Raw genomic sequence first — 20667 nt, forward strand, 5'->3', positions numbered from 1 at the left:
GTCGTTTTGATCTAGAAGACCCAGGGGATGAATCGCCATGTCGTCGAGTGCCATTTCTCCCATTCGGCACCGAATTCAGCCTTCAACATCTGCTCTTCTTGCGTCACTCTGGTCCATAGTGGAAGCAGGAGCACTGACAACCCTACAGGGAAGAACAGCTTCTCTAGCTTTCGCATGACAGGGAACCATGTTGGTGGGATCCAGTAGCTCAGAGCTCCATCGAATCTGCACAACAAAGCGACGTTGCAGAGAACAAGAATGGCAATTCCAGTGTAACTTGGGTGCTGCACATAGCCATAGATTCCCGTCGTGGTCAGGCGGTCCGGTTCCATCAATGCAAAGGTGAAGTTCCGGCCCAGGGAAGCGTACGATACCAGGCGTAGCGGGATTCCAGCGCACAAGATAAGTGCCAGCGGGATAGACGTCGCCGCCGACCACGTTATGAGGTTTGCGTTGAGACCGTTCTCGGCGCCATGACCAAGTAAGAGAGACGGTATTCTTGGGTGGAAATAGACCAGGCTCGAAGTGTGTAGAGACAGGAGCCCCAGCGGAGCAAGAGCTATTTTCGTACTGTGCCTGCCTGTGAGATGCAGCGAGCGAATCGCATCACCTGTCGATAGCGTTGCGTGTGTACTGGGGTTTGGAGGCGAGAGGGCAATGTATGTCCCTATTGTGGACGCGAGGATTGCTGCTGCAAGGGATGTTTGAGCCAGGGTCTTTGACAATGGCATAGCTTTGCTTTAGATACTTGTCTAGGACATTGGGCGAATTGTGATGGGTTTAGAAGATAAGGTATTCTTCCAGAGTGGCTGGGACAGGAAGCTATACAAGCTGCGAGGATCCTGGTCTAAGAAAGGCGGATTAAAGCTGTTCCGTTCCGCCCGAGAACGCTCTTTTGCTCACGTCCGCGCCTCTGCAGTTTCGTCTTGTTCCCACGGCTCTTTTCAACGATCAGGATGCATTCAGCGCAGCTCACCGTCTAGAGCGTAATCTAGTTCAATTATCAGCTGCCACGAGAAGACACTGAGCGCCGATGATGACTCGGCACTCCTTCGTTTGCAGAACACTCTGTAAATCCTTCACGATGACATCGGTAAGAAACGATTATTCGGCATCTGGGAAGCAGACATGCTGCGATTGTTGTAACGCAGCATCAACTGCATTGTTGAGCATGACTTCGCTGCTTCCCAGGGAGCCTTCGCTCCCCAGGATCGAGGTACCGGTCTTTCGTGTGCCTCAGGTACGCGAGGGCCTTTCACCTTGAGGACCTTTGCCGGGCTTCACTTCACTCCACTACCCTTCCGCAGCTTGTTTTCTTTTATCCTTGCGTTGATCAAACGGCTAGATTGATGTGTGTCACAATCTCTTTGCTCATCGTCAAACGATAGTTGATGCCGCTATGGTTACAAGCTGCGAAGAATTCGGATCACTATCAAAGTGCCCGTTCCTTTCTCGATCTCTCCCCCAGTCTGAACCAGCTTGTCTCTCCCTACTATCCAGCACAGTCTTGCAATTCACCAACCCTTACAAGTGCCCGTTAGCTTTGCGTGCTGCTACACATCACGACGAGTAGCTGGTTGGGCCAAGCCTCAGGTTTTCAGTCATGTCTGACTTCCATGAGACGGTCGACACTGAGATCTTCGGGACTCATCTTCCCTCCCCTCCAGAGACCGGAACTGAAAATCCCCTCTCAACACGCTCGACACGACTCGAGGATGAGAAACCGATAGTATATCCCAGTAGTGCTGGTGATGAGGGGCTTTTTCAAACGGCAACGCCAGTTGCAGTGATGACCGAAGTTGTAAGAGCACTCAAACCACTAATCTGTACATTCGCTGACTGATGGCAGAGCTGGCTGGATCCAAATCGACCACTTCCAAATCAATATGTCTGGGATCAAGGTACTGTTGATCTCATGCCACCATACGATATGAGTATCCTCGCTGGCAGCTGGAATCCAGCATCAAATCTACCAGCATTTTCACATCTAAAACCTACCTTCGATTTACAAAACAATCCTGAAGACAGCTTTTTGTATGAAAAGGGTCTTCGCTGTATTGCTTATGGCCAGGACTTACCACCGATATGCGAAGATTTCGAAGACGACTTTTCGGATGAAGAGGGTGTTCCCTGTATCGCTCAAGGCAAAGGCCTACCTACACGCGAAGATCTCGAGATTATGGACAGGCACCTTCCTTTCCGCGGCCGCCCGCTGGAGGCACCGGAGCTTTTCGTATCAGCAGACTACCGTGACAAGCATCCATTGTGTGGGCCCAATGATGATCGTATTTATCTAAACCATGGGAGTGAAGTGGAGAATTTGTCTGGCTCACCAAAAAACCGGGATCAAGCAAAGTCTAATCCTCCACGACCGATCTTGGAGATCTTCCGAGCCGAGGAGGGATGGCGTCCGGCACCCAAAGGGATGTTTACCACATGGGAATTTGGAGCTGTGGGGGAGCGTCTCCTCCCGCCAACGCTGCCAAATCCCACGAGTGATGACGCTGGAACGCCCAAAGTCTCCGTCGCCAAGCTGGACACGAGATCAGAATTGTGGGAGCCGTACGATATATGACCTGAAAATCAAATGTTTATCGACGCAGAAGGATGAGTTGTGCCGTTGATGCATATGTTTAGCCCATTCCGGCAAAGAACAATTTCAGATGCCTACAAATGAGCATTGTGCTGGCCTTTCATTTCAGCCGCTAGCAGACGCATCCGTCCAATGACTCGAGGTGACGCTCGGGTTGGGTCGATGGCGTCGCCAAAATCCAGCTGAAACGACTTCCCTTTTCGGGGCATAGTGGCTTTCGACTATCCACACCAATAGTGTTTGCTCCAGATCCCTGGTCCCTGTCGATATGTTTGCTGGGAACAAGTCGCCAAGATGGCTCAAGGAGCCGCGAGGTTTCCTTTTATGCTGTCCCAGGCCATGAGAGTGCACATCTCCAGTCCCGACTTTTCTCTCTGTGGTTCACTATATAGTCTTGTCTTCTTACAGGAATTGTAGCACGAAATACAGGGACCAAATCATGGCTCCTGTGGGGAAACAGACAACGAATATCATGTTTGTGCCGTATCGACAGGCAACGCCAAAGAAGCCGGAACAAGCTTCAGAGTTTGATGATGAGATCTCGACACAAAAGCATGCAGCAAGAGAATACCATAGGAAAGCCAAAATGATGCGACAACAGGCGGATTCAAGCACTCAAGGTAAACGCCACCCGCGTAAGAAGACCCAAACAACCAAAGACCAAACGCCGACAGCTGCACGTCCGAACAAGGAAAGCGTTCGACGGGCAGCGCACGAGGATTCTCACGCCAGCAACCTTGAAGTCATAGATCCGGGAGCCGGTCAGCTGGATCCTTTCAACATAGTCGTGCCAAACAATGTACCTTCTTACGCTCTGGAAATGCTTGATTATGGTACGAGTCCTTGACGTTGCTCTTTTCTCCATGCCAAAGTGTCCGTTTTATTTTGCCCAGAGAAAGGCTCGTAATACAGCGCTGTCCCGAAGGGGGCACCGTTCCATCTCTTATTTAGCTTACCATTCATCTCTCGCATAGGTGTGTCCATTCTTCAGTCCGGTATAACACTCTGCCTCTTGCATTACCCCCCGGTAATCTCGAACGAGCACACGGCCTTGTCCTTACAAGGGGCCGTGACCGACAATGGCCACTCTAGCACCGTCTCAGCGCTTGCCAACCTGCGCGATGTTGTTGTCAGCTGCTCCCTGCACTCTCCGGCCTCGTTCTACACTATCGCCCTGGCTGGGGCAACACACAAGTCGTATTCTAGCGAGACCTCTCACCAAATCAAAATACTCCGTCTCCAGTACGCAGTCAAGGCCATCAAGGAGCTCAACCATGAACTGCAAACGCTCGCCGGTGACCCTGCGGATGCCTTGCTCTTCTGCATCAGTCTTCTCGCCGCGCATGCCTCGAGTGGCGATCAAACTGCTGTTCCCGTGAAACAGCGAGCCAGGTCTCCACTTGCTACGGCGCAGACACAGTATTACGGTAGCTTGCGCTGGGAGGATGCGCACATGAAAGCCATTCGTCTCCTTGTCGCGAGGAAGGGCGGTCTTCACAAGGTCAAATTACCCGGGATTGCCAACGTGCTCGGCCTGTATGTCTCACGCCCTCTCTACAATTCGACCCCGTTCACTGCTCCCTCTTTTCCCCCTTGGTGTGTGGTCTAGGATGCAGAATATCTTGGTGTAACCGGCTAGGGAAGCCGTTTGCTAATGTGATCATGCATCCAGTGCCGACATATTCATGTCCTTGCTGAATCTGACCAGACCCGCGTGGCCTCTGCTTGCCCCGACGAGCCTTGTCCTGTCGACATGGCCTGATCCTCCGCCAAATCTGCCTGCCATTTTCACGACCATGACGACGGGCTTCGGCGTACTTCCCAAACCACTCATCGCCACTCCCCTATTCAAAGCCATTATCACCATTCGCACCATCACAGTCGGATACGATATGTATCTCTCTCAACAGCATGACGCACCGTCGCTGGTTCAGATCCTGTGGGCTCGAAACAGCTTGACCCACGACCTATTGAGTTTGAACCCGACGTTGACGTCCGGAGATCTAGCAGCGGGCGCGCATCATGTCCAACAAGCCGCACCGGCGTTCCGGACGCGGAACGAAGTATTGACAGGCACAGCGCATCTACAAGCCGTGTATCAAGTCGTCAGGTCGTCAACGCTCGCTTATACACTGCTCGTGCTGTTTCCCATGCCGAGCGTGGCGGGCGTGCACAGCGCTCTGGCCAAGCAGATCACGATCGCCCTGAAGGGCTGTCTCGACCTTGGACTCTGGAGCGACGAAGAATCAGGGTACACGGACTTGTTGCTGTGGTCGGCGGTGGTCGGCGGTGTCGTCGCCGAAGAAGACAGTGCCGCGAGAGAGTGGTTCGTCGCTCTCTTGTTGCGCCGGAGTCCTGTACCGTGCAAGGAAGAGGCGTGGGACGAGGTGAGGAAGATCATTACGCGATTCTTGTGGTTCGACGGACCAGAGTGCGAGGGCGTCGGGAGAGATCTATGGGTGGACGTGTGCGAGGCCAATTTTTGATCACGAGGAAAAAAGTACGACTTGCTGGCCTCAACACTGTGGAGTCGGAGTAGGACTAATGAGATGACTTGACCGGATGCGTTCGTTAGATAGGTGAAATCACAGATGGTCAGCGGATACACGAACATGTTATGACTATGCAAGTATAGCGTCCTTGGAACTGAACATGTGAAAAACTACGAATGAGTACTAGAAAACGACATATACAGCTCAACCAAGGGGGTATCGATCTCGTCTCAGCCACTCCAACGCCTTGCACCAGAAGAAAAAGCTAGGCAATACTGAAACACAAGTAACGAAGTAAGGAGGAATACAAGAGAGAAAAATAGCACATCTCATCATGCTCTCCTGCCGCTTGTCCGCTGTCTGCAAAACTCCCTCCCATCCGTCCGCCGTTACACCATTCCATAACGAATCGCTCGCCTGTTGCAACCAGACACCTCGTAGTCCATTTACGACACAGACTTCCTGTCAACGACACTAGACTTCGAATCGTTGAGCAGATCCGTGCCTGTAGATCGTGCGCTCGAGTCTACTTTGCCATTCCCATTCTGGTGAGTTTCGTCCAAGAGAGGGATCTGATCGATACTTCTTCGCTTGCCTTGACCATTCTCACCTTTGGCGCCGTCGTCAACGGGCCCACTGGGCGGGCTGAGCATGGCGCCAGGACTATTTTGCCATCTTGCAACGTCGCGTTTCATCTGCTCCAGTTCCTTCTGGAACCTCTTGCCAAAGACGTCCATGTAGTAGTTTGCGCCGTTCCAGACGCTCCAGCTGAAGACGAACAGGAGAAACGATGCGCTGGCCCACCTGTACCAGAACCAGATTGGGCAGGGGAGAATGGTGAGCAAGGCATAGCTATACTGGATGAGCATGAACGCCGGCTCTTGCAGTGCATTTGGGAGCGAGATGACGATTTTGCCGATCCATGTCGTCGCGTATGATCTGCGAAGCCATGTGAAGGAGGTCGGGCGGCCGGCGGCGATCTTTTCGCGTCTTCGAACGGTGATCAAGAAGTGGTATGAGAGTTGCCATACAGCGTAGGGCAGTGAAGCCCACCCTAGCATCGCCCAGAGGCTGTAGTGCTCCTTTGAGCCGGGCGGGCTGTATTTGATGGTGTACACCGCTGGGAAACGGTGGTGCAGGAACTCATCCGGTGTCAAATGGACGATGCAGTGCAGGGCGACTGGTGGCATCACATGGATGAAAAGACTGGTCACTTTATCCAGTGAGTGGAAGACCAGAGAATTGCGCCACATGACGATCGCCACCGCGTTGTTGCCGTAGGCTAAACAGTAGGTGCTGATGAGGAGGCGCTTGGACTGCGGAAAGGCCCAGATCGTGAGCAGCAGGAGGAAATTGACAAAGTAGCATAGATCTGCGAGGAAGTAGTGGTAGCCCTTTTGCCGGTAGGTGATGAGCCTGATGGGCATAAAGTATAATAGTTGTATCGTAAACCAGTAGTAAAAGTACTCGGGCACGGCCCCGATTAGGTATCCGCTTATGAAGACGTTGAGGACGGCGGAAATGAAGGACACCTTTTCTCGTACAGACACCGTGACTGTGTCGTTCCATCTCTTGTTGAGCTCGTCGACCGATTTCTTCATGCGCGACCGGTACTTGGCGAGCTGTTCGTCGGCAGTGGGCACTCGCTTGCGCCATTCGGCCACGGCTCTATCTTTGGCATTGTTTCCTGACGTCCGAATCCTCTCTTGTTGTTTTGCTATCTTCTCTTTTTGTGCCGATAGCGTGGCCTGCCATTTTTCCAGCTTCGAGGGCAAGGCTAGATTGTCGAAGATGTCGAAAAACGTTAGCTTGTCCAACGGTATCTCCCAGTCTTCCTGATGAGACTGACTCCCGACATAGGATGGATTTCTTGACAAGATATACGGGCTCCCCGGGGTGGACGACTGCCAGCCGGGTGTGAGGGCTTCGGTTCCATCGTGGGTAGATCCTAAACTACTAGGGAGATCTGCCGCCGCAGCCTCGGCCTCAAATGCTTCATGGCTTTGCGCCCTAGGGATTGGTATCGGATCCGACATCGTTATACACGGGTAAGGATGATATGGAAGAGCGGGAGAAGAGCGAAGTCGTGGGCGTCGTGGTTTGACTAAGGAGAAGCGTCAACTGCGGAATTGGCGGCTTTGACTCAGATCAGAAGGTCCTCGTGCTTGTCAACGAGGTGGGATTATCGCTGGCACGTGCAGGTGACCTTCTGGTTCATGCTGGCTGCGCGCAATCACATTCTTCGTGCTCGATCAACGATAAAGAAGCGATACAAATTGACAGCGTGGGTGAGGCAGAGCGTGCCATCAACAAGCAAAGTCACTGGACAAGATGAAATGACGGACGCGTACGGGGAGATCGACGTCATATGAGCCAGCAATCGGCCATTCCTATTACGGATTAGGACCATTATCGCTCTACTTCCCTCCCCAGGCGTTAGAACAGGTTCTTAGCATTGCCGCCCAGATGAGGAAAGTGCGGCGAGGACCCAACAACGCGCTTTCGCGCCCGCGTCTGCAATCAATCAATTCAGCTGAGCATCAAGTCAATAGTTCTCAAGAACAAGCAGCGCACACCCTCAAAAGATTGCGATTACTCCAGTACAGTCGCGTTGATGCTCGCGCAAAGGTGACAAGGCTGTGTCGGTCCTCCTTCTCTTCTCCCGAACAGTCCGATCCTGGCAAGCCATCATGGGCAAACTAATGAGACTCGAACTCTTCAACTTCAAATCGTACAAAGGCCATCATGTTCTCCTTTTTGGCGACGCCTACTTCACCTCAATTATCGGTCCAAATGGCTCGGGAAAGTCGAACTCCATGGACGCAATATCTTTCGTGCTTGGTATAAAGTCCTCCCACTTGCGATCCACCCACCTCAGAGAACTCGTTTACCGCGGCCGAGTCCTGCGAAAATCCACCGCAAACGGCGAGCAGGAGACAAATGGTAGTCAAGAGCATGATGATGAGGAAGGAAGTCAAGCGAACGGCACTCAGGGTCGTAATGACCCGAAAGCCGCTTGGGTGATGGCTGTGTATGAAGACGACGCAGGCATTGAACAAAAGTGGAAACGCACAATCACCAATCAAGGAGTCTCCGAATACCGATTAAACGATGAGGTGGTGACCGCGCAGCAGTACAATGAGGCCTTGGAAGAAGAGAACATCCTGATCAAGGCGCGTAACTTCCTCGTCTTTCAGGGTGATGTTGAAGCCATTGCGATACAAAAGCCTCAAGATCTGACAAAATTGATCGAGCAAGTTTCCGGCAGTCTTGAGTACAAAGCAGACTATGATAAGCTCAAGGCCGAATTAGACGAAGCCGCGGAGCAACAAGCCTTCCAGCTGAATCGCCGTCGTGGCATCAACTCTGAGATCAGACAGTACCAAGAACAGAAGAGAGAGGCAGACAATTTTCAGAAAAAAGCTTCGGAGCGTGATGAGGCGATTGTGACTCACGTGCTGTGGAAACTGTACCATCTTCAACGGCAGATTGAAGAGTCAAGTGCCGAAATTCAGAAACACCAGAGCGACCTGAAGGATTTTCGACGAGGTATTGAGAAGTATGAACGTAACCTTGAGTCTGCAAAGAAAGATCATGCGCAAGCGGCCCGTGGCGTTGGCAAGGTAGAAAAGGCCATCAAGGCCAAAGAAAAAGAAATTGAGGACAAAACCTCGTCTCTGGTGCCCATCGATGAGCAGATCTCGGTCTCGAACAAACAACTTACGAAGTACGCCAATCGTGTCAACTCTATCCAGGCGGAGCGGAACGCGCAGGCGTCGACAGTTGCACAATTGGAGAAGGATCTGGCCAGGGTGGAGAAAGCGCAAGCATTGTGGCAGCAACAATGGGAGCAGAACGCCAGCCGCTTAGGTGGGCAACTGAGCGATGCCGATCTCCAACAATATACTCGACTCAGAGAGGAACTCAACAGGCGCGCTTCGGCCGATCTCAGCCGAATTGAGCGACTCAAAAGTGAGAGAGCTCCCATCGAAGCGACATACAACAACCTCAAGAACAGTGTGAACAGCACTGAGTACCGACTCCAGTCCCTCGAGAACGAATACAAAACCTTGAGTGAACGCAGAGACACCATCAAGGAGGTAGTGACGAACACACAAACTGAGATAGATGGAAAGAAGAAAGAGCTTCACGCAGCCACTTCAAGACGACTACAGGCTGCACGAACTCGAACTGAACTTGACGAAAAGTTGGCCGAAGTTGCTCGGAAGCTACTCGAAGCAGACGACGGCCGCCGAACAAGTGAAAAGGAGTTGAGAATGAAGGAGACTATTGCCATGCTTAAGCGCACATATCCTGGCGTCAAAGGTCGTGTACACGAGCTCTGCAAACCAAAGCAGAAAAAGTATCAAGAAGCTGTTAGCACTGTTCTTGGTCGACACTTTGATGCCGTTGTTGTCGACACCGAGGCCACGGCGAAACAATGCATCGAATACCTCCGGGATCATCGATCAGGACAAGCTACGTTTATTCCATTGGACACGATTCAGGTCAAGGCCCTCAACTCTAACTTGAAAGGTATGCACCGTGGGATGCGACCTGCTATCGAGACGGTGGACTATGATCAATCAGTCGCTCGTGCCATTTCCTTCGCCTGTGGCAATGCGATTGTATGTGATGACCTCAACATCGCCAAGGAATTATGCTATGCCCGCCATGTTGATGCGAAAGCTGTCACCTTAGATGGCAGCGTTATCCACAAAGGCGGTCTCATGACGGGAGGTCGAGGTCGAGAACAAAACACCCGCAGATGGGACGATGCCGAAGTTGAGAGATTGAACAAACTCAAGGATAAATTAATGGACGAATTCGCGGCATTGCCGCAAGAACGAAGCCGTGTTGCGGAGGAGCAGACCCTTCAGACCGAACTCAGTGGCCTGGAAGGTCGACTACGCTTTGCTAAGGAAGAACTTGATGCCTTGACCAAGAATCTGCAGAGCAAGAAGAGAGAAATCGATCATGTGAAGCAACAGCTCAATGAGGAGCGCCCGAAGATGCTTGCCGAGCAGCGAAAGCTCGAAAAGATCGACGAAGATATATCCGACTACCAGGAGTCCGTCCATAATGTCGAGAATGAGGTCTTTGCCGATTTCTGCCAACAGCATGGGTTTGATGACATTCGAGACTACGAAGCCCGCCAAGGCTCACTGCAACAAGAAGCTGCTCAGAAAAAGCTGGAATTCGTAACTCAAAAGGGAAGACTCGAGGGCCAGCTTAGTTTTGAGAAGTCAAGACTTCAGGCTACCGATGATCGCCTGGAGGCGCTGAGAGATCGAGAACAGCGAGATAAAGAAATTATTGACGAGCTCAATGAACAGCGCGAAGGCATCCAGGACGATCTTAGCGCCCTCAAGAATGAACTGGACGAGTTGCATGCACAGCTGGATGAGCAAAAAGAGCTTCTATCAAACGCAGCAGATGCACTCGCAAAGCAGAAACAAGAAGTTCAAAAGCGATCCAAGGAGATGGAAAGCACATTTAGAGCCATCAGTGCACTGGAAGGTGAAATGCAACGTCATTCGTCTGCACGCTATAGTCTGCTGCGCCGGTGCAAGATCGAAAACATCGCCATCCCTCTCGCTGACGGCTCAGCCAGTCTCGACAGCGTCCCAATAAATGATCTGCCTCTTGAAGATGGAGACGCCATGGATGTGGACGAAGATGACCCTACTTCGGCTGCTCTGAAAGCACATAGCGTCACAGACTATGGTATTATCCCGGACTTTGATGCTCTCGATGACGAACTCAAGGAGGAAGACAATGAGGCAATGGAATCAAAGTTACTTGACGACATTGCCAAGTTGAACGCTACCTTGGAAAAGATGCAACCCAATGCCCATGCTGCCCAACGTTTGGCCACTGTCGAAGCCCGTGCTCGTGATACCGAACAGGAATACGAAGAATCGCGCGCCCACTATCGGGAGGTCAAGGCTCAATTTGAGGAAACCATGCAAAAGCGCAATGAATTGTTCCACAGAGCCTTCTCGCATATCTCCGAGCAGATTGAGCCGATCTACTCCAATCTGACCAAGTCCGAGGAGTTCCCTGCCGGCGGCCGAGCATATCTCACCGCAGATGAAGATGAACCATATCTTGCTGGAGTCAACTACCATACTATGCCACCAACCAAGAGATTCCGAGACATGGAGCACTTGTCCGGAGGAGAAAAGACCATGGCTGCTCTTGCACTGCTATTTGCGATACACAGCTACCAGCCAAGCCCCTTCTTCGTCCTCGACGAAGTCGACGCCGCCCTGGACAATGCCAACGTTGGCAAGCTGGTCAATTACGTACGAAATCATGCTGTAAGTGTTCAAGTCGTATCGGGAGGAAAGTACTAACGGCAGACTCAGGGGCCCGGAATGCAGTTTATTGTCATCAGTTTGAAAACTGGCTTCTTCCAGGGTAGTGAAGCACTCGTGGGTGTATACAGAGACCAGAGCGCCAACAGCTCGAAAACCTTGACGCTTGATGTACGTTTCTGCTATTCTTCCTCCTGAGATTTGCCCCTCACTGACATGACCACAGTTGCGCAAGTATTCGTGAATGGACGAAGCGAGAGGATTCTAAATGGGACGAGACAACACGTTGGAAAGGGGATATTATGTGACAGGTACCACGAGCTCCATGAATACAAGCAAGTACGATGACGATGAGGGTCTTACGAATTACCATCTGTAGATTGGAAAGACTGTGTGAAGAAGATTCAATTCAAGCTTGGGCAAGAGACTTATTCTGGCCTGCCGTTCGCTCGAGAACACTAAACGGGGAGAATGAATTGTAGTCACAATCTCCAAAGCTCAAACTGTTTCAACTCTGTTCTCGATTTCATTATCCATTTTCTCTTTGCTGGGGGATGTCTATGTACTCATTCTGCTCGGAATGCGACAGACTATCAAGGGTAAGGGTCCGCAGGGAAGGGAAAGCTTATCACCCATCGATGGGAATGGAGTCAGGATACCGACGTCCCACAACGGTGAACTTTGCCAGAATATCATCGATGCCAGCCAAGTCCGCAGGGGTCAATTTGACCTCGACGGCATTTTCTCGCACCCGACCGGGCGTCGTCGAGCCCGGGATGGGGATGATGACGGGCATGCCGGGCTTGTCCGCGAGGCTCCTGACCCAGGCCAGGGCGAGCTGGGCCGGGGTGCAACCCTTTTGTGCGGCCAGGGCCTCGACCCGCGCCACGAGCTGCATGTTGACGGGGAAGGCGTCGGGCTGGAACCGGGGGTACATGCGGCGCAGGTCGTCCGGGGCCAGGTCGTCGAGGGACTTGATCTGGCCGGTCAGCATGCCCTGGCCGATCGGGGAGTAGGCGACCAGGGGGATGCCGAGGTCGGCGCAGGCGGCGGCGACGCCGTTCTCCAGGACGTGCGTCGACCACAGGCTCAGCTCGACCTCGACGGCGACGACGGTGGTGATGGCCGCGGCCCGGCGGACCGTGTCGGCCGAGACCTCGCTCAGGGCGATCCCGCCCACGATCCCCTTCCGGACGTACTCCTCGTCGAGGTACTTGAGCGACACTTCCAGGGGCACGCTGGGGTCGACGCGGGCCATCTCGAAGACGTCGATCGTCTTCCTCGTCCCGTCGAGGTCGTGCAGGATCTTGTCGATGCTGGCCTTGATTGCCTCGGGCCGCCCGTCGCCCACCATCGGCCCGAACGCGAAGGCGCCCTTGACGCTCAGCACCACCTTGGCCGCGTCCTCGGGGTACTTGCGAAAGTACGCCGCCATCATGGTCTGCGTGTTGCGGTCCGGCGTGCCGTAGAACTCGCCCGTGTTCCAGAAGTTGCAGCCTGTCTCGACCGCCGCGCGGAGCGTGGAGAAGATTTGGGACTCGGGGAGCGGGGGAGTACGAAGTGGCAAGCCTGTCAACAGGGCGAGTTTAAGTCAGTCAAGCTAGGCAGAGCATGCTGCATTGTGTGTGTGTGTGTGTGTGTGGGTGTGGGTGTGGTTGTGCAACAGAAACAAAAGTTTGCAAGACATAGTGAGGACGACGACGACGAGCAGCGCGTAGATTGTAATATGAGGTGCTCGTTGCACGTTGCATATCTCTCAGCGAAGTTGGCTGACTGACGTACCCATGAGGCCGAAACCTGTTGGACCAATCTTCTTTCCTACCAATTCCGGCATTTTAAAACGATCGATGTATATTCAAGGTGTAAGAAAGGGTGATAAAAGCTGAGAGGGTGGCTCAGTAGATTCTCCGTCGAGATGTAGAGACGTCCGGATCAGAGAAGCAGATCTTGCTATTGCAGTACTTGTATCTGTAGTTGTTGCGTCTGCTCAAGACCCCGTACACAATCCTCGGACGAGCTGCTGTGCTCTTTATATATTTCTACGTCTCGAGAGAACGTAGCCATTTGAGCAGAGGTTTCCTCTTGGTGGAGCAATGTGAAGGCTACCGTAGCCCCCGATCGACATACTGAGTAATGGCGTCGGAGCCATGGAGATATCGCCGGCCGTTGTCAATGCTTCTTGTTGCCGTCGATACGGACGTAATCTTCAAGTCCGATGAATACAGCACCAATCCTTCCTTCTGTTTGCCAGAGCTGGGTCTCGTGGAACAGGAGTCATTCATCCACATCGCGTCTGGTCTTTATGTACCCTCTTTTCCAAATCGGGATAATATTCTCTTATTGGTTGAGGTCGCTGGCGTGGTGGATCCGAGGCAGGGCGGTAGTGCTCATAGCACGGAAAGACATCACTTGGAGTCCGGATACGTACCGGGCAGGTATTGTAACTCGACAACAGATTGTGGTGCGGAGTCCATGTCATGAGGTCTTATTTGATCGGGTTTAGAATGCCTTGATTTCCGCCTCGACCTGAAGGGCTCTTTGCCCTACAAACCTCAAGACGCCGGTGGAGCTCTAAAGCAATTCTTCTTGCCGTCTCCATAGTGCTTCTCCCGCTTCGTTGTGAAGCAAGCCGATCCATGGAAATTGAGTCAGGCATAGTTGAATACCCTTCCAGCTGTTAACCTCAAGTGACTGAGCTGCCTGGCGTATTCTCAAGCCAAGCCACGCTTGGTCCAGGTCTTCAAGCACTGATACGCCACCAATGAAAAGAAGCCACAACATCAAATCATTGTGTTCGCCTTCCAAGCCTGTTTCGATGATGTCTTTGAGTTGTTGCGCGATGAGCCTGTATCTCAAGAAGCATCTGTTGCCACGGCGTAAGAATAGAGTCGTCAGGTAAACGGTAAGCCCAATATGACAGGCCTGGTCAACCTTGCTCTCCAGTCGAGGGTTGGAATCGCCTAAGGGGTGAAAATGGATGAGACGATATCCAAGCGAGACGAGGAATTCTTGAAACATGTACGGGTCCAATTTGTATCCCTTGTCGAACGATTGTCCTATACATACAACCTCGAGGAGCAGTTGTCCGAGAGTAGGACTCAACTCATTGAACCATGGATTTGAGTCAATAGGACAATGGATCATTGAGAAGCCTTGCGAGGTTAAACACCATATCACATCTGACATGCGGTCCCGGTAGAAGCCTGGTGTCGTTCCGTAGCTTAGAGCACAGTCGATATCAGTCCTATTCGTCGTAAACCATGAGTGTCAGGCAGGCATCCAGTACGAGGGAGTAGAGCAACTTGCCTGCAGAACTTCAATACCAACAGAGCATCCTCACTAGCCTCAAGGCTCGCTAGACCGCCACGCATGTCAACCATTTTTTGTAGTCCTTTCAAGTGGATTTCCGCTTCATTTCTTGATTCTCGGACTATCTCATACACGACCAAGAAGTTGACCACTACGAGCGTGGAGTTCGACAAGGCCTTCGTAGTCCCTAGCTGCTCATTGACCAGACTGACCGCTCGACTCAGGTGGTAAAGAGCTTCGTGCGACACGTTAGGTTCGCCAAGGAAGAAGCCGTTAAGTGTGCACAGAAGAGCCAGAGTGCAGTGGTGGGCTGAAGACTGTTACTGAACCTGAACCTCCCGGGAGAACGCCATCGTTGTGACCTACCAGTTTGATCAACGAACAAGAACCGCCACCAGAAAGACGTGACTTTGTCCAACGAGCAGCATATTGCCGGTGGAAGCAAGGCTTCTGTGACACATGCGAAAACTAAGGGATCATCGTGAGCGTGTAGCCCACATACCATCGTCACAGGACTTACATCTGTTGATGGCGTCGCGAGTCTGGAATGTAGCCCTGATAGGAAAAGGAGAGACTGAGTGCAACGGTGCAGACCACTGGTTGAGTGTGGGCAGGGCACAGCCAGACGGCACCGCCTTTGCGGCCAGCCGGTGTTGGCGCAGGTCCAGGTCCAATCTCGACCGCCGATGGTGCCTTTTTCCCATATTTTTACCCTTCATGGCATGACTGCGCACTAATCTGCTTGATAGTCGGTTGCATGCGCTGGAGTCGATGAAGGCGAAGCGCTGCCCGCGTGAGCCGGCATCGGACATTATGGGCAGCAGTCTTGTCCTGACCTCAAACGGTCAATCATCCCATGCACCTGGAATGCTCTGACAAATTGCCCATGCCGAATAAATGGACCTTGAAATGGTTTTGAGCATTATGTGCCCCAACTTGGTCGTCCTTGATACAGCGGCTCCGAGGTCCTTTTATGTCCGATCGACGAAGAGCTTATGTCCGGCAACGACAACAACCAGAAAACCAGAAAAAAAAATAAAAACCACCCTGATGCTGAGCATGATACACAGATGGGAGACATCTCTCGCTCGTTGTAGCCGAAGCGACCATGCTGAGGCTCTTGAAACTTACAGGGTACAAACTCCATCCGCCCGACTGGACTACTCAGTAGATATCTCACTCTGCTACGTACCAGAAACAGTTTGAATGAGATTCGCTTTATTGAAGCATCGGTCTCTTTGCCTGCTTCTGCTATTTTCACCCTGTTTATACGTCTTTCTCGATCCTTCTTTATCAAGCTATACTCTCGTCAAATCTATCTAACCAAATGGAGACGAGAGGTCGGGCGCAAAGCAAAAATGAAATACATCTGGCGCACGGTTTCAGTCCTTCTTGACCTCTTCTTCTTTTCTTGCTGGTTCCTGTTTGGCTTGCTCCGACGCATCCTTCTCCGCCTCCTGGGCCTCTGCTGCTGGAGTGGCATCCTTTGCCTTGGCGTCAGTCTTGAGCTTGGGCTTTTCATCAATGTCCTTGTCATCCTTGACACCCTTGCTGGCAGACTTGTCGTCGTCCGTCTTGCTGGATTCAGCTTGTTCATTCTCTTCCTCAATAAGTTCTTGTTGCTCCTTCAGCACTTCTAGACGTTGTTTGTTGGTGGCAGCACCTTCTGCGTTGTGAACTTCAAGTTCAATTTCGTGGAACAACTCCTCGGGAATGCTACTGAGGACAGCCTGCAGGGCGTCGATCTGCGAATCGATTGCACTGTCCTTGCCGGAAGCATACATATATGCATTGCTCAGCACCAGCAAAGTGGATGGAATGTTGTATTTCAGTCGGAGATCAAGCCACATCTGGAGATCTTCTCGCAGTCGACCGGGCGACATGCCGTGCGTCCGCAAGCCTCGGGAGGCACATGCCATTTGCAATTCTGGTACGGACAGGGAGTCAACACCTTCGAAAGATATGGCCTTGTCATCGCGTTTGATCTGTCTCATGCGGTGGCGAATCTGATACCGCAGCATGGCATCTGTACCAAACGTGTTTAAGTTCATGTATTTGCACATGCCCACCAACTGTGGCCGGGAAAGGTTGTCCAGCGTCAAATCATCCTTGAAAGTCTTGCAAACTTTGATCACGTCCTCTCGCGACGGGGATTCTCCAGTAGCGCGGACCTTCCGGAAGAACTCGGTAAATTCCTCCTTTCTAGCATTCACTGCCGAAACTGGCAGGCCGGTCTCTCGAAGTGTATTTCTCAGGAACGAAGAAACCCCCTTGCGTGTTTCCCGCAATTTTTTGGCTTTGTCTTCGCGGGATTTCTGGCCTTCAAACGTCGATGGCAACATGTTAGGGAAGATCTTCAGTGCCACAGGGAGCAGCAATTCGGCGAAGGGAACAATGACGAAAACAGAGAATGGGACCAGACGTCCCAGATCTTGAACTGTTCGTTGAAGCTGTAATCCGTGTTAGTAATAGCCAATTGTAGCGCCCGGTGCAGAGAAGACTCACTTGTCTGTTCTCCCTCCTACTGAGTTCGTAGCCAGCAGCCATCTTCAAAGCTAACTTCGATGAAATCTTGACTTCAGCAGCCAACAATTTGGTGCCATCCCAATAATGCATAATCTCTTTTTTGATCTTTTGGCCGATGGTCAGCTTCTTCGCATCCTCCTTTTTATTCGCCGGCACAGAAGCACCGGATTGGGTTGACTCTGCAGCAGCCTTCCCGGCGGGCAAATCTGTCAACGACGCATCTTCCAAAGCCTTGGTCTTGTCCACCATGGTCGCTTCGTCCTTGGGTGTCTTTAGCTGCTCACCGGACTCCTTGAGCTCGGCGACCGTCGGAGTGGGTGACAGTGTCTTATCTCCGTCCTTGGACAACGGCTTCTTTGCTTCGTTTATATTGAATCCTGGCGGCGGTCCGCCATCAGAACCATGTGTGCTTGTCGCTGTGGCATAATTTCTCTGGGGAAGAAGAATGGCCAGCGCCTGGACTTTCGCTGGTAGAGACCGGGTGAACTGCGACCGGGTGGCTAAAAGAGAAGACTGTGGCAGGCGGGAAGATGCTGTACAATGTCAACCTACAATGTATCACGATCAATCTCTGGAATGCTTACAATGAAGCAATATTCTCCGGGTCGCAGCACTGCTGACGAGCCTTGAACTAGAACTCATATTGGGAGGCGGCGGAATAGATGGATATCGAGAGAGAGTAGCGACAGGGACCGAACGAGAAAAGGGCGTCCTGCGGTGGCGAAGAAAGATAATACAAGAGATCCGAAAGTTTTCTAGGGAATTAAATGATGGAAATACAGGTTGGGAGCATTGCTGAAGGAGAGACGTTTGAAGAACCGTCAGGGCGCAGTTTGGCCAGACGCAAATCGCCAATATTAATGTCCAATCGCGGCCTGCAGGTCACGTGCTGGAGACGACGCCGATGAGGCCATCGCCAAATGGAACGGGCTACGATCAGCTAACGATCTGGAAAGCCAGGAAAGGCGCCGAATGGCTCGGACCCTTTATCGGTGTTGGGCGGTCTATATTGTGTGTATTTTCTGCTGCCAGTCCGAGAAATCTAGACTTTTCTTTGACAGGGAATTACCGTCAACTTTGAGGGGTGGCATGCGGAAGCCCATTGGCTCCGTCAACTTTGCCATATCTTCGTCACGGTTATTCACTCGATTTATCGCTTGAGACAAGACGCTTTGTAGCTCATTCTCGGACAGCTTTCTGCGAAGCGTAGAATCAATCGCGATGCTCCTGTCGAGCTGCGCCAAAAGATGGAGCAGCTTACGGACCATCGTCGGGAGCGGCTCCCAAGAAAAGGACTCACGAAGGCCCATGTGCTAGTGAACAGTAGGCTGGGATCGTCCTAGCCAAAAAGCCGTTTCCGGTGCGGACGAGCCCATTTGACAAGTGGGTTGATGTCATACTGACCTTCAAGTATGAACTGTGACGGTGGTTTTGGTCATGAGTCCGTCTCGCCCACTCCTTCGCCATCGACAGACCTCCTGCCGAGCCCTTCTCCTCCCGACTCGTCACGCTTGCGTCGCTTCTGTTCAGGGGATGACCCAGAGGAGGTATTACGACGTCTCCGAGCTGCAGGCTCATACCGCCGGAGTGAGCTTCTTCGTTTGTGATGTCTTCGTGCACCAGGACTTGCGCTATTGCTGGTGCTGCGTCTGCGCCGGTACGGAGTCGGGCTCGGGCTTCGGCTAAGACGACGATTATCGTGTGCATTTCGACCTTTGAGAACATCAGCGCGCCTGTTGCTTCCTCGATCGTCGGAAGAATAAGAGGGTGATCTCCTATAACGCCTGCCTCCAACGTTTCCTCGCCTTCCACTGAGTGACCTGGACCGTGATCTCGAAGCCGACGAAGCATAGGTTCGGCTTGAGCGGCGACCGTGCCGTCGAGGGCTTGGACTTCGACTAATCGTTGATCTCGAACGGCTCAAAGGTCTTCTTCTAGGTGATGGTGAGTGCGATGGATCAGAACGGGTGACAGATCGTGCACGCCTTTCACCATGTGAGTGAGAATCTCTTCTGGGCTTCTTGAAACCGGGGCCTCCCGAGCTACTCCTGCTCCTGCTCCTGCTTTCAGATCGAGCCCGCCGGCGAGGAGGTGAGCGGCTGCGGGAGGACGATGGAGATCGGGATGATGAAGGGGAGGGCCGCCGTCGGTGTTGACGTGGTGGCGGTGATCTCGATGGGGATCGAGACACGGACCTGGTTGGCGATCGGCCTCGACGCCCTCCTCTTCCTCGGCCACGCCCGCCAGGTACATATGTATCGGCTTCTCGTCGTGGAGGTCCACCCCCGAAGGGAGAGCGTCGACGCGGAGGGGGCGATCTTGAGTATCTGGGCCTACGTGAGTCAAAGTCTCTGCCACCTCTGCCACGTCCACGTCCGCGACCACGTTCTGCTCGCTCTCTTTGGCGAACCGTATCTACTTCTTGTTCTCGAACCTTCTCTTGATCCTTACGTTGCTGCGCATTCGCTGCAGCCTTTTCAGCGTCGATCTGCAGACCGTCAATACAAGGGTGTACAAGTAGAGCACAAATATACCTTTTCTTGGATCAATTCCAACTTTTTGGCTTCCAGCAACTCCTTGGGCACGCCCTGAGGGTTGCTTTGCGCGCTCAGGCATAAGTTCCATAATTCTTTACAGAATTTAGGAGTGTCCTTGTCAAGAAAGCCGGTGAGTGAGATTTGTAACGCCTTGATGTCTGGCTGAAAACTAGTCAGAAGGAAGTCTTGCGGAGAAAATGCAGTCTTGTCTTACGAATCGCGAACCCTCCAGTAAGTTGAAGCAGAGCTCGATAACAACATCATCATCAGAACCAAGAATCTCGGAAATCTTGCCTGCAATCCATCTGTGCGTGTGCGTGAGCGTGAGCATTCTCCTAGGGAACGACGGGGTTTGCGCCGAGGCTCACTTTTTCATCACTTCAACGTTGACCTTCTTCATGTCAACCTTCTGGTTGAATTCGGGAGGGAACTTGGTTTGCCGGAGCAGCTTTTGGTCGACAGCCGTAGCCATGTTGCAGGAATATACCCGCGACGACGTATGCTAGTATCCTTTCTCTGCGTAAGAGGAGACTTGTTGACGTTGCGGCTCTGGGGAAGAGTAGAGGAAACTCCGTAACGAAGACGGGCGCAGGCATAAATCAGGAAGGTCGGGCGAGTTCGTATAGCAAGCCAACAACCCTTGACACTCATCATCTCAAGTTCTCAGTCCATTTTTATCATTGGCTTCATCTTCATGAAGAGTATCTGAGGATGGTCTCTGGATTTTCTGGAGCACATTAAGATGCGCCGCAGCTCATCCACCACGTTGGCTTTCGATGAGATTCCGGCCCATACCTCGACGATGCATCCCAGGTAAGGTCCTGCCTATATGAGGCCTCAATGTCTACCATGAACCTCGATGCCTCGCGACTGCAGTCATATTACAGGGC

At 52.3% G+C, this 20667-nt stretch overlaps 9 protein-coding genes across 9 annotated transcripts; 3 read left to right on the forward strand and 6 right to left on the reverse strand.

Annotated features, from left to right (window-relative positions):
• Positions 1 to 11: 11 nt before the first annotated feature.
• Positions 12 to 731, reverse strand: PV08_11110 (uncharacterized protein; the record flags this gene model as incomplete). The annotated part of the gene is made up of 1 exon (XM_016385421.1): positions 12 to 731. One exon carries the CDS (start codon positions 729 to 731, stop codon positions 12 to 14), a length of 720 nt encoding a protein of 239 aa, XP_016230365.1.
• Positions 732 to 1603: 872 nt separating this feature from the next.
• PV08_11111 (uncharacterized protein) lies at positions 1604 to 2575 on the forward strand (the record flags this gene model as incomplete). The annotated part of the gene is made up of 2 exons (XM_016385422.1): positions 1604 to 1801; positions 1850 to 2575. 2 exons carry the CDS (start codon positions 1604 to 1606, stop codon positions 2573 to 2575), a joined length of 924 nt encoding a protein of 307 aa, XP_016230366.1.
• A 457-nt stretch (positions 2576 to 3032) lies between these two features.
• PV08_11112 (uncharacterized protein) lies at positions 3033 to 5079 on the forward strand (the record flags this gene model as incomplete). The annotated part of the gene is made up of 3 exons (XM_016385423.1): positions 3033 to 3426; positions 3568 to 4129; positions 4266 to 5079. The coding sequence occupies 3 exons, from the start codon at positions 3033 to 3035 to the stop codon at positions 5077 to 5079; spliced, it is 1770 nt and encodes a 589-aa protein (XP_016230367.1).
• Positions 5080 to 5531: 452 nt separating this feature from the next.
• Positions 5532 to 7121, reverse strand: PV08_11113 (uncharacterized protein; the record flags this gene model as incomplete). Its single annotated transcript, XM_016385424.1, has 1 exon — positions 5532 to 7121. One exon carries the CDS (start codon positions 7119 to 7121, stop codon positions 5532 to 5534), a length of 1590 nt encoding a protein of 529 aa, XP_016230368.1.
• A 654-nt stretch (positions 7122 to 7775) lies between these two features.
• On the forward strand, positions 7776 to 11649 carry PV08_11114 (uncharacterized protein; the record flags this gene model as incomplete). Its single annotated transcript, XM_016385425.1, has 3 exons — positions 7776 to 11408; positions 11457 to 11576; positions 11632 to 11649. 3 exons carry the CDS (start codon positions 7776 to 7778, stop codon positions 11647 to 11649), a joined length of 3771 nt encoding a protein of 1256 aa, XP_016230369.1.
• A 384-nt stretch (positions 11650 to 12033) lies between these two features.
• On the reverse strand, positions 12034 to 13239 carry PV08_11115 (uncharacterized protein; the record flags this gene model as incomplete). The annotated part of the gene is made up of 2 exons (XM_016385426.1): positions 12034 to 12974; positions 13188 to 13239. 2 exons carry the CDS (start codon positions 13237 to 13239, stop codon positions 12034 to 12036), a joined length of 993 nt encoding a protein of 330 aa, XP_016230370.1.
• Positions 13240 to 13976: 737 nt separating this feature from the next.
• Positions 13977 to 15526, reverse strand: PV08_11116 (uncharacterized protein; the record flags this gene model as incomplete). Its single annotated transcript, XM_016385427.1, has 4 exons — positions 13977 to 14649; positions 14721 to 15024; positions 15081 to 15182; positions 15235 to 15526. The coding sequence occupies 4 exons, from the start codon at positions 15524 to 15526 to the stop codon at positions 13977 to 13979; spliced, it is 1371 nt and encodes a 456-aa protein (XP_016230371.1).
• A 570-nt stretch (positions 15527 to 16096) lies between these two features.
• PV08_11117 (uncharacterized protein) lies at positions 16097 to 17882 on the reverse strand (the record flags this gene model as incomplete). The annotated part of the gene is made up of 3 exons (XM_016385428.1): positions 16097 to 17164; positions 17220 to 17773; positions 17825 to 17882. 3 exons carry the CDS (start codon positions 17880 to 17882, stop codon positions 16097 to 16099), a joined length of 1680 nt encoding a protein of 559 aa, XP_016230372.1.
• Positions 17883 to 18675: 793 nt separating this feature from the next.
• On the reverse strand, positions 18676 to 20249 carry PV08_11118 (uncharacterized protein; the record flags this gene model as incomplete). The annotated part of the gene is made up of 4 exons (XM_016385429.1): positions 18676 to 19728; positions 19775 to 19939; positions 19992 to 20082; positions 20146 to 20249. The coding sequence occupies 4 exons, from the start codon at positions 20247 to 20249 to the stop codon at positions 18676 to 18678; spliced, it is 1413 nt and encodes a 470-aa protein (XP_016230373.1).
• Positions 20250 to 20667: the final 418 nt, after the last annotated feature.

The sequence above is a fragment of the Exophiala spinifera genome (assembly GCF_000836115.1).
Source record: "Exophiala spinifera strain CBS 89968 unplaced genomic scaffold supercont1.9, whole genome shotgun sequence".
NCBI lineage: Eukaryota > Fungi > Ascomycota > Eurotiomycetes > Chaetothyriales > Herpotrichiellaceae > Exophiala > Exophiala spinifera.